Source organism: Anabas testudineus, chromosome 21, assembly GCF_900324465.2.
Source record: "Anabas testudineus chromosome 21, fAnaTes1.2, whole genome shotgun sequence".
Taxonomy (NCBI): Eukaryota; Metazoa; Chordata; class Actinopteri; order Anabantiformes; family Anabantidae; genus Anabas; species Anabas testudineus.
In genome coordinates, this window is record NC_046629.1 from 12,785,247 (window position 1) to 12,796,991 (window position 11,745).

At 36.2% G+C, this 11,745-nt stretch overlaps 2 protein-coding genes across 3 annotated transcripts; one reads left to right on the plus strand and one right to left on the minus strand.

The window, feature by feature from the left end:
• Positions 1-359: 359 nt before the first annotated feature.
• On the minus strand, positions 360-5,241 carry dcaf17 (ddb1 and cul4 associated factor 17). The gene is made up of 14 exons (XM_026376941.1): positions 5,083-5,241; positions 4,884-4,987; positions 4,274-4,364; positions 4,032-4,168; positions 3,836-3,914; positions 3,277-3,366; positions 3,093-3,200; positions 2,812-2,914; positions 2,576-2,718; positions 2,149-2,258; positions 1,931-2,018; positions 1,703-1,786; positions 778-933; positions 360-694 (listed from the first exon to the last, which is right to left on the minus strand). Exons 1-14 carry the CDS (start codon positions 5,209-5,211, stop codon positions 572-574), a joined length of 1,545 nt encoding a protein of 514 aa, XP_026232726.1. The 5' UTR covers positions 5,212-5,241; the 3' UTR covers positions 360-571.
• Positions 5,165-11,450, plus strand: mettl8 (methyltransferase like 8). Of its 2 annotated transcripts, none has more exons than XM_026376942.1 (10): positions 5,165-5,295; positions 6,587-6,743; positions 7,000-7,091; positions 7,188-7,543; positions 7,678-7,727; positions 8,755-8,815; positions 10,026-10,165; positions 10,628-10,734; positions 10,832-10,897; positions 11,152-11,450. In XM_026376942.1, exons 2-10 carry the CDS (start codon positions 6,592-6,594, stop codon positions 11,304-11,306), a joined length of 1,179 nt encoding a protein of 392 aa, XP_026232727.1. In that variant the 5' UTR covers positions 5,165-5,295; positions 6,587-6,591; the 3' UTR covers positions 11,307-11,450. The 2 variants fall into 2 exon arrangements, with proteins under 2 accessions (XP_026232727.1, XP_026232728.1); XM_026376943.1 differs by having other exon boundaries at positions 7,305-7,543.
• Positions 11,451-11,745: the final 295 nt, after the last annotated feature.

The window sequence follows — 11,745 nt, forward strand, 5'->3', positions numbered from 1 at the left end:
AAACCTTTTATGCCGTTTATGCTTTGTCAGTGCTGATTTAAAACACACACACCCTTTTAGCCCCCACCCTTTCCTGTCTCAAATATTAATTTGACCTTCATGCTTTTTAACTGAAGAGCTCAGAGAAAACTGCCAAAATGTTCTTGTATTGTGTCTTCGTGTGTGACCTGCTTCAAACAATCCTGCAGTTTGTAATGAAGTGCAGGCTGCACCACCTTAACATATATATTTAGGTTAGTAAAAGGTGAATAATTCATAATTTTAACCACAAACATATTATATATAAAGTAAATTGTAAGTATAGTGTATACCTGGATAAACATGACAGGAAACAGGATCAGGCAGAAATAAAGAGTCAATTGAAAAAATATGGCAATTTTAATTTTACAGCAAAGAAACAGTGTAAAAAGTTGCACAGGTGTAAGAAAGAACAGGATTACTGTGCAGAGAACAGAAATGATTTAAATAACTGACTTGACTATAAGTGTAACTCAAACACAAGAGGAAATAATCAACAAATGAAAAACATGATTTTTTACAATTATTTACAAAATCTTTGCAGCAGCTTAATTCACTTTTCTGCCACTTTTCCTCTGGTGGCCTTGAGCTTGTAAACATGGCAGCAGAAGTTGGTGTTCTTTTGTTCGATATGAATAATCGTGTCTTTGTCAAAGAACAATTCGTGCCGAAAGGTCTGAAAACAACAGATAAAACCATACATGAATCCATCTATTCAGACAGTAACGTCTATGTGTTTATTCTTGTGAAGTTACTCACCTCATCCCAAGGCTCCACCAGATCAATTGTCCGCTGTAACTGCCCGCTCTGGTTGTCGTGCAGTCGGATGTGAGCTTTTCCTTCTCCCTCTTCGCCGTTAGTCACCACTACTGCCAGCAAGTCCAGTTCATCTTCATATTCCACCATACGGAAAGTCTGCAAAATCAAAAGGAGTATTCCTGTAAATAGATTTGTGGTCTATGCAAATGTACATTCACTTCATGAAGTGAAAATAATTAAATAAAACAACACCTACAGAGAGAAGAATTGGACTAAACTGAAACAGGCAGATCGTAACATCAACGATGAGGTACTCAAGTCAAATTAAAATACGGGGACAGACTGGAACATAAGTTAAGGCACGGAGGATGCTGTGGCTTGTCTGTGGCCTTGGATTCTCCAGGCCACTTTGCCAGGATACTCTTTGTTGACATCAGTCCTGCCTTTAATTCCATACAGAGGCACCTGATGATCCAGAAGTTGCATCACTTCAACGTCCCCACTCAGCTGATTTATCTCATACACTATTTCCTTAGCAACAGACAGCAAGTAGTTAGGCTGGGCTCAAACATATCTCATCCTTGTACCATCAACACAGGAGCACCACAGGGCTGTGTGCCAAGTTTTTTTTTTGTTCACACTTTACACCAATGACAGCATCAGCCCATCACCCAGCAGGAAGTATTTAAAATACTGATGATACAGTCATTCTCACCTTACTCAAAGACAGTAACTCTATCATGGACTATCAACCCCTGTAGCACATTTCACTAAGTGGTATGAGGTTAACCACCTGAACCTCAATGTCAGCAAGACAAATGAGATAATAGTCAACCCCCTTCCACCACAACACCCCATTGTTATTCATGTTATTCACCAAACGGTAGAAACAGTGGACAAGATTTTTGAGTAGTTTTTCTGGTACCTCTTGATCTGGGTCATCATCCAGCTGATGAAATCTTCTCTTTACTGTGCGGCCTGATGAAGTCACAGTGACTTGTGAGGTAGGCTGCAGTGGATGGAACGAAGAAATATAATATACAGATTTTCAGTCATAATTAATGTACAGGTGCCTAATTCCTAATCAAGGTAAACTAAGCATGTGCAGCACAAACTGTAGTGAGAGTATTAGGAAAATAAATAATATGCTTACATCGTTGTTTCGTTGGGTCACCATAGAGAAATCCTGAACCACTTTTGATGGCCAATCACTGTTCAGTTCACCAATTATTTTAAGGACACTGAGTAAAAAATATTTCTTTGTTGAAAAGGTCCAGTGTAAGAACATAATAAATAGTTGAACAGAACACAACACTGTTGGGTGTGGCAAAAACAAACATCCTGCCTGTTACGATTGACAGTAATTCTCACTTTATAGTAGTAGGTCCAACATGAATGATTCTTCCTGAGTCATCGGGGTGGAAAAAGATCCCATCACTCTCCAGAGAGCAGCAGTTCATGTTTTGTATTCCATTTGTTGCCTAATGTCATAGAATTACAATATTACAGACAGGTCTACAAGAAATTCAAAGATATTGATTTTTTTATTAACTTTTTTGGTTAGGGTTAGACTTAAATGACGTGCGTGATGTGCAGCTGGACTTGTGCTCAAGATGCTGGAACTTGTTTAAGTGGTACTCCACCCAAATTCTATTGTTTGAATACAGCTTAAAAAGGTGGTTGTGTAAAATTCTGTGGCCCTTCTTACTCTGACTAATTTAGCCCAACGGGCTTTAGAACAACTATTACTGAAATGTGATGATATATTGTATGATTAAAGAGGCTTCTTTCAATTTACCATTGTGCTGTCCTTGAGTGAGCAGATGTGGTGGGTCCCCTTGTGATGATCATGTGGTGGTGTGTAAATGTAGTGCCATGGGTAGCCTCCAATCTGGACACCATTATTAGAACATGACACTTCAAACAGTACCGGAGGGCAATCTGAAACAAGATAAAAACACTAAAGTAAGAACAAGTTTATAAAAAATCTTTAGCACAAAGATCCCACCCATCTAATTTTAAAATTAAACTAACCTTTGATGTGAATATTTACTGGGATACCAAATGGAGCTTCTCCTACTGGTTGTCCTTCAAGAAGTGAACTCGGCTTTCCAAGAGTTAACTTTTCTGTCATGTACTAAAAACAGAGAGACTGACTTATAAAAAAAATGTATAGTGTAATATTTATCAAATAAACAGATTTGTGTAGACCAGATCATTCAATACAATAAGGAAATATTCAATATGTAAATATTCACAATTAGAATTGTTGCTAGAAACATTTGCATGTACTCTTTAAAGACAGAAATACATACCCTATGTAAAATGTGTTCAAGGCTGTACAGCTTCACAGACTTGTTGCTGTAAGACACGGCAAGGACACCTTGAGACAGAACAATGTCAGTAACACCGTTTCCAAATACCTGTAAGAATAACATACATTTGAATTCCTTCCACAGAGACATTTTTTTTAATAAAACTACAAACCAATCTCAGTACCTTTTTGTTGATCTCCAAAATGCCCACAATTTGCAAGGGAAAAACATGAAAAATAGCCAGGTGCATCAGTGTATTCTGAGAGACACCTGCCTGTAGAATAAAACAGAAAAAGTAATTGGTGGAAAATTCTGTGACACTTCTCCACACTCAAGACCTCTTAATTGGACTAGCAGTAAACGTAAAAGTTGACCACTTGAATCAAAGATTGATTCATCCAGAAAAAAATGTATAACGATAATTGGTTAATTAAGCTTTAAATATCAGCATTCACTGATTTTCTTATTTTGTACATTGAATATGTTTTTGTTGAAATGAGCTGATAATGGAAATCATTAGCTGCATCCCTTGAGTAGAGATACATAAATTCATAAACTGATGTGTTAAAAGATTTTCTGTTTATTTTCCTTGATTTACACAGCACACCTATCAAGTGCAAGAAACTCCAAGGGCAGTACAGCAATATCTTAGGGCCATTAGAAAGTGTCCTTTTAAGTGTCCTGTTACTCCTTAATGATGTAAAAACTTTATAAACACTTATTAAAACCTAAATTCACTTTACCAGTCGTGCTAGAGGTGTTTCTTTGTTTTGAACAGATTTAACATAAAGCATTTCTTGAGAAACATCCCAGCCAAGATACCTACAAAATAAGCAACACAGAGCAACTTTGAAACGTTGTTTTAAAAAGAGCAAAAATAAATAAATAAATATATTAATCTCCCCTCAAGGAGCAGTGAAGGCAGAGCCTTGGCAATACCTGAACCTATGCTTTGAAGACAGGTAAACTCTCTGCAGCTCTTCCCCTGTTTCAGCTGAGAGGCGATACAGCCAGTTATTAGCTGTCAAAGCCAAGAGGCTCGGTTTGTGATCAGAGGGAGAGGCTAATGTTTCTTCCTGTGAAAAAGACAGATGAAACAAAAGCATAAGAACCTGTTCACTGTAAGTCCAGGACTAAGATCTCCACTATAAATTCAAAATACTCTGTTTAGTTGCACTTACAAGTGGACTCTGGCACAGCAATGCATCTTCAAATTTCTCCAATTTAGACCTCTTGGGCAACTTGTACAAACTTCGAGGCTCTGCAAGAACACTGAAAACAGAATGTTTAATCATTTCTGTGTCAGAGTATAAACCCTTTATTCTGATGTCAGTGATTAAACAAGGTGTTATAGTTATTAAAGGTGAACTACAGTAATATCAATAGCAAACATTCCTGATATTTACTTGCATACACTTTGGAACACCTCATATCTCAGCAGCCTCAAAAAAACGTCTTTGTTCTGTACCTGCATCCTTATTTAGCAACTGGCATCCGTTTATAAAGAATTATAGATACAAGATATTGCCTTTTAAGTATCAGTGTACTATTTATAGTGTAACACACACTGCAACCTTTTATTTTGAATATGACATTAATGAGGTGTAGAATTGTTTCTGCCTTATCACATCAAATTCATACAAGCAAGAAATACTGGATTACATTACTGTTGTGCATGATTTGCATTCAATTAGGTAAAACCGAGCTGCATTTGACAATTAGTCTGTGGATTATCAGATTTTCACCTTTCTGGAGGTGAATAAAAACTGTGTGTTAATTATCTAAACTCACCTGCTGTAGCAGTTCTGGTAATTTTCAAAGTAGATTTTGCCATTTTCATACATTATTGTGGATTTTGAGGTCTTGCTCCATACTTTGACGAAGTTCCTGTTGTCCTACAGTGCAACAATGATAAAATTAATATAGTATACTAACACAACATCAACTGGCTGCAGTAAATATTAAAATGCACTGTGTTTTTTTCCATTACCTGTAAGATGATACCTCTAAGGACCTTCATGTTCTGTCTGATTAGAGTCCCTCCATCTCTAATACCTCTACTCCTCCGGATCAACAGCTCGGTGGAGTTCACGGTCCTCTTTGCTCGGTACGGCGCCATCAGCAGGTAGCACGTCTCGTTTCAACATGAGAGCTGTCTGCTAGCATGTCAAGAGACACCAACCATCACCACAGTCACAGACAGGTAAGCACGGTTTGGTTTTCCAGTACTTTAATCCTGGAACTGTTTACGTGTTTGTATAACTATAACAATATAATGTGGCTGTTCGGCTCCAACGTCAGTGTTGGCTAACACCAGAAGTTATCAGCTAAGCTAAAGTTACGAGATAAAAAAAAAAAACTTAATTTGTTGTCAGATTCATTCAAAAGACGGACTTAGCTCAATATCTGAGACTGAATTAAACTGAGATGTAGTCTAGAGGTGCAGAGCAATTACTTACTATCCACAGCTATAAGATAGCGGACAATAGTGTCGCATTTTGAACCATTTAGCTTCAGTTAGCAGTAAACTGTAGTACCCAGTCCCGCGCCATGTTTGTAGTCCTCGTCCGTCTTCTTCTACTACTAAATTAGCTGCACGACATCCACCCCGGAAGACTGTAGTACCAACAGAAGTATCACCTGGTGAATTTAGTGCTTTTAACCACCATATGGTCTGATGGATGGTTAATTCATGATTATGTATAATTAAATATTTAGATAATTAGTTGATTGTTTTGTTTTAGGAATCTACATCTGGAAAAAGATTCAAGATTCAAAAAACTTTATTAATCGCAGAGGGAAATTGTTTTGCCTCATTACAGACAACTAGTAATGTAGTGTAATAAAATGTCAACCCTTCTTTTTGTACATCACTTTAAGTTATATTTTTAGGTTGCTATGCACACAGTGAATATTTCATATCTACCTACATGTTTTCAGTGTTGCTCATGTGAGGGTTGTTTGAAAAGCTTTTGTTTCTTGAAGTAGTTCATGGTAAATTTTGAACTATGCCACGTCACATTATTAAAGCCAACATCCTTTTTGTTTGAGTTTCTTATCTGAATGAATGACATTTGCATCCAGAATTTGCTCAGTCACTTTTCCCCCTATCTGTGCAATGTTTTCTGTGCCCCTGGCTGCCACACAATCCCAAAAAGCACAATATTTCCACTGTCATGCTTCACAGTTGGTAAGTGGGCTACTTATTATTGATTTATTAGGATTCACACCTCCATAAATCTGTATATGATATTTACACAGATAGAAATATTTAAACCAAACACCTCCTGGTTTCTGATCCATCAGTGGAAATATCCTAGGTGTCATGTGTATAACTTCCCCAAAACTTAGTCTTCAGCTGGAAACTTTTCTTTTTCTTCCCTTTGGTTATTTGTTAAGAGCTTTTAACATCTACAGCTCTCGTGAGTCTAATTAGCTGTAGGTGCATGTCAGCGCATTGTGAAAGACATTCAACTGTGCCTGTATTTTTGCAGAATAAATGCCTAAACTAAGCAGATTCTCCGTGGCCAAACTGGCTAAAGTGTTTGGCGGCTTGTCCACAAGACTAAAGAGCACTGGGGGAAGACCATCAGCTCCACTGGGTTCACGGTTTCTGACCAATCCTGATGACATCTTTAAGCACAACATGTGGTTAGTGATCTCCTTTATATTGTAGCCCATCAGATTACAGGGTATCATAAGGATTACATAACAATATAGAGAGCTTTAGGCTTATCTATGTTTGTGTTTTGCAATGAAATACAAGAAAACATATTTTTAGTTGCATTGGTTTATATTTGGGAATTGAGCAAATAAGATTTAGATCTTTATTCATTAAAACATCCCATTCCACACTTAGAGTCACACAGAGTTACTGTATGTGAATATACAATGGTTTGTATTTCAGGGATCATGTGCAGTGGACAGAAGAAGAAAAACAAAATGCACGGCAGAGGGCAGAAGAAAATTCTTCTGTACAAATTCCTTTAAATGAGCAAGGTAAGACATTTCCTCCAAAATATTTTTCAGGTCAGTTTTGATTTGGGTGATATGGCAACCAAATAGTAAAAATGTTCCTACATTCTGTCCACACAGGTAAATATGACACAGAAGCTTGCCAAAACTGGGACAAGTTTTATGAGATGCATCAAAATAAATTCTTCAAAGATCGCAAGTGGCTGTTTTTAGAATTCCCAGAACTGCTTCCTTCAGGTGCAAAAAGCAAAGTCATAAACATGTATCAAGGTGATCAGCAGGCAGAAATATCACCACCCACTGCATCCAGCATGGACACAAAGACCAGACACCATCAACACAGTGGTTCCACTCACCATCGTAAAAACACCTCAGATGGTCGGATGTCCTCTGAAGGAGCAAGTCTAGAAAATAATGAAGCTGCCATACAGACGTCTGCTTTCCCTGGACAGAATTCATCCTACCGGATCTTTGAGGTTTTTAATAATGTTTTAAATATAGTTTGCTGTATTACACAGTTGTGATATAAATATAAGGCTGTAAATTTATTTTCAGCTTTACCATGCTTCAGTAGGCGTAGTTCTCTATATAAATTGTTTTGTCTTCACAGGTTGGATGTGGGGTTGGTAACAGTGTATTTCCCATTGTTAATTCAATAAAGTGAGTATATATTTTAACTTATTTTCATATATTGCATCTGTTAACATTATTAATGTAATCTTTAGTACACTTCAAACATTAAATGGCAATACTGAGGAATTTACATTTGCCATCATATTGCTTATGTTGCACACATGCACACACACTGTAATGTAATGCAATGTCCCTCAGCTGCAAATCTCAAACTGCGACACAAAGATTTCAGTGTATTAATGTTTTTGGGCATCTAGCACAGGTGCACGATATACACTGTAGCATTAAATATGCATTTTACTTTTATTGTTAAAATCCCCATCAAACAGTCATTACCATTTAAGAAAGTCTGTTGCAACAATTACCATTCTCACCTCAGAACCAAAGAAACAGATATTGTTCGTGAACCAGTCTCATATCCCATTTGGCATTGGTTTGTTGGAAGAATCAGCTTAACATCCAGAACCAATACATTCAATGATTTTTGTCCTATCACAAACTTAAGACAGGAGCTAATAAAATTTTTATTTGTATCTGAATTTAAAATGTAAGCTCCAATAAATATAGAAACTGACTCTAAAATAGGTGTGGGCGGTGTAGGGGTGTTAAAGCTCTTTTGGTTTATCACAGTAGGAACATTAGAGGTGCTACTATAAGATTAATGATTAATAAGGACCCTGAAAGTAAAGCACTAAATAGAATTCAGCCATCCTTAATTTCACTAATAAAACCTGTGATTTTACAGCTGTGACATATCACAATGCCTATAGTGAATAAAAAGTTTGAGTCTAGTTCGAAAATTACTGCAGAACATGGAGTATGCACAGTTAATATTTCACTTCGTCTCCTTGGCGTGCAGAATTAGAGGTACATGTGTGCCAAAATATACAGTATGTTGTTGATGGGCCATTAAATATTTTGTCAGGCAGTCTGCTGAATGCTGCTCTGTGCTGAGTGTAAAGTGAGCTTTGGAGCTAAAAACATTTTTCATCAAACTATTTTTCACTTCTACACATGATTTAAAGGCTAATGAATTGACTTTTCTATTTCACAGAGAAACAGATGCATTTTTATACTGCTGTGACTTCTCCCCACGAGCCATTCAGCTGGTCAAGGTAAGCGTTTCTTATATTGTTATAATTCTTCCATTAGCACTATGAGATTTGTATGGTTGCACTCAAATAAAGACCTAAAAGATCAGAATTATTTTTTGTGTTATTACTTTAGGCACATAATATTTGTTAATACTCTTGACTTAGATGAAGTCAAAAGGTTCACATATTTTTTCTTGCCACTGTACATACCGCAGTGAGGTTAATATGCTTATTCAGTGCAGCATCCACTAATATCACTTATGTTGAATACAACATCATTTTAGCAGTTTTACATATTTATATTTACAGTACTTGCTATGAAAATCAAATTAGGTTCTCCATGTCACAGACTGCTAAGATATTTAGACAGTAATACATATAATTAATGTACTGTAAATTATTTTAAAATTAACATTTTAAAATGTTTGTCATCCATACCATCATTCCCTTACACAATGTGCACACATCAAAGTACTGAAGAATATTGAAAACCTACAGTTGAATAAATTAATGTGAGAAAACTGCAGCAATATATTATTAAATTTTTCGCAGCTTTAAATGTAAATTGAATGTAGATTATCCTGAAACGCATCTAAATATGTCTAAACATGTTTGTGTTCACACGTAATGGGATTTATTTCTTTTCGTATTATGTGGCTAAAAGCCTACAACTGACATAACTCTAAGAAGTAATTTCTCATTTCTAATTTAGAAGACAAGATGTCAAAGAGTGATTACAATAGATGTGTTCTACTAGAGCTAATGGAGTCAATTTGAGACAGTTTAAATTCAGCTGTGGACCCGAGCAAAACTTCCTCTGGCTTCCAAACATGACATGGGCATAATGTATCAGGACATCATGTGCAGAAACAGCATTAAAAATAAATCAGAGGGAGTATTGTTTTTAGCACAATAAAAAAGATAGTCACACAAGAGGTGACATTGTGTGTGCAACTGATCAGGTGTGAAAAGAGTATCATTTGTGCCAATTGTGCCATCCATATACCATGACAGTCAAATGATAATTTGCATTATGTATATAAAATAACATTTATATTATACTGTATGTGCATTTCATGTAAAAAAACACTTATTGAGTGTGAGTGAAATAATTGAGACGTGGTGTAGAATATGAGAAAGAACAGTCTCTATCTGAGATATCATCCAGCAATTAGCTTTGTGTGACAATGACACTGTTTTGGATATAGCCTACTTTATTTTCCTCATATAGGACCATCCAGACTACGATGATTCTGTGTGCCATGCCTTTGTCCATGACATTTGTGAGGAGATGGCCTCCTTTCCCTTCCCTGCTCAGAGCCTGGATGTTATTCTGGCAGTTTTTGTGCTCTCCTCCATTCATCCAGAGCGGTAGGTCAAGGTTACAACACAAAGATAGGAAAGCCTGATGCCATTTATCACCTGCCAGACCCCCACTCCCTCCCCAAACCCTTATAACCCTCCTAACCCACCTTCACTTTCCCCAGGCTTTGTCTGAATGTCATCACAAATATACATCTAAGTACACAATGTATAGTGTCACAGAGTACAACATACAGTATTAACTACACAGTGGTCTGGTTGTCATTGAAAGAATAAAAATATAAGGGATAGAAACACATATACTTTAGTTTTTAGGTTGTAGTAATGTACAGGTTTGTCCGTGTAAGGCATTTCATCTTCTAACACTGAACTGTATTAAACTGTATGTTTGAGGCCACAATGAATACACCTTCATATTATATCAAATATTCAGATCATGGTTCCTTGGATCTTTAGTATTTGCTGTAGTATATTACATTATTGTTCCATTAATTGGCATTTAATTGGCAGGATGCAAGGAGTTGTAAACAGGCTGTCTACATACCTGAAAGATGGAGGGATTTTTCTTTTCCGTGATTATGGGAGATATGACTTCTCACAACTCAGGTTTAAAAAAGGTGAGCCCCCAATTAGTACAAATACTATACAACACGTGTTGTATATACCTTTAGTGTTTGGTTTGACAATGTAATTTCTTTTATTTTTTACTATCAGGGCGGTGCTTATCAGAGAATTTCTACACACGTGGAGATGGAACCTGCGTTTACTTTTTCACAAAAGGTATGTACACTATTTTATTACTGACACTGAGATTAGTTTGGGTATTTTAGGAATCTGGTGGGAGTTAACATTGTGCACTGGTAGATTTTATATTTACATATGTATTTACAGTATGTATATAGGCCATAATAAGACGGGGTTAATAATTAAAACACTTAGATGACAATTATAACACAAGAAAGTTTAACATTAGTATTTCTAAAATCATGTCATCAGTCCTGGTTGCTTACTGTGTTGTTATATATTTTTTACAGAAGAGGTTCATAATTTATTTTCTAAAGCTGGACTTGAAGAAATCCAGAATCTGGAGGACAGGCGATTGCAAGTGAACAGAGGAAGGAAAGTTGTAATGCATCGAGTTTGGATGCAGAGCAAGTACAGGAAGTCACATCCAGCTTCACCATCTTAACACTGTGGCACAGCCTCATTTGGATATCTGCTGCAAATTCATTTAGTCCTGAACTGTGTGTTTTGTTTTGTTTTGTTTTGTTTTTTACCAAACTGATGTGTACAAAACAAAATCTTTTGCAATAAACTTCCAAGGCATACTGTCAGACACACTGTTTTGTGTCTTACTGCATTATTCAAATAATGAGTGTATTTACTATATAGACATAAGATGATTCCAAAAAAAAAGAAATACACTGCAATTGTGTTAGACTTTAACAACGTAAAACTGTCATTGTGATTAATGATGGAAATTAACTACAAATTAAGGAAACCAATAAATCCAATGTAAAGTAAAACACATTTCTGAGATTAGAAATGAAATTGAGATCTCAAAATTATGAGGTGCTGAATCAGTTATGAGGGTAAATAAAATGCAATGTTTTTTTTTAATTGGCATA

Excerpts from the sequence above, each read along its gene's own strand:
- dcaf17 (XM_026376941.1), bottom strand. The coding sequence starts at position 5,211 with ATGGCGCCGTACCGAGCAAAGAGGACCGTGAACTCCACCGAGCTGTTG. Across the intron at positions 4,169-4,273 it reads TGCTGTGCCAGAGTCCACTT|GAAGAAACATTAGCCTCTCC; the intron begins GTAAGTGCAACT and ends TCTTTTTCACAG. Across the intron at positions 1,787-1,930 it reads TGACCCAACGAAACAACGAT|CCTACCTCACAAGTCACTGT; the intron begins GTAAGCATATTA and ends CATCCACTGCAG.
- mettl8 (XM_026376942.1), top strand. The coding sequence starts at position 6,592 with ATGCCTAAACTAAGCAGATTCTCCGTGGCCAAACTGGCTAAAGTGTTT. Across the intron at positions 7,728-8,754 it reads CCCATTGTTAATTCAATAAA|AGAAACAGATGCATTTTTAT; the intron begins GTGAGTATATAT and ends TCTATTTCACAG. Across the intron at positions 10,166-10,627 it reads TCCTCCATTCATCCAGAGCG|GATGCAAGGAGTTGTAAACA; the intron begins GTAGGTCAAGGT and ends TTTAATTGGCAG.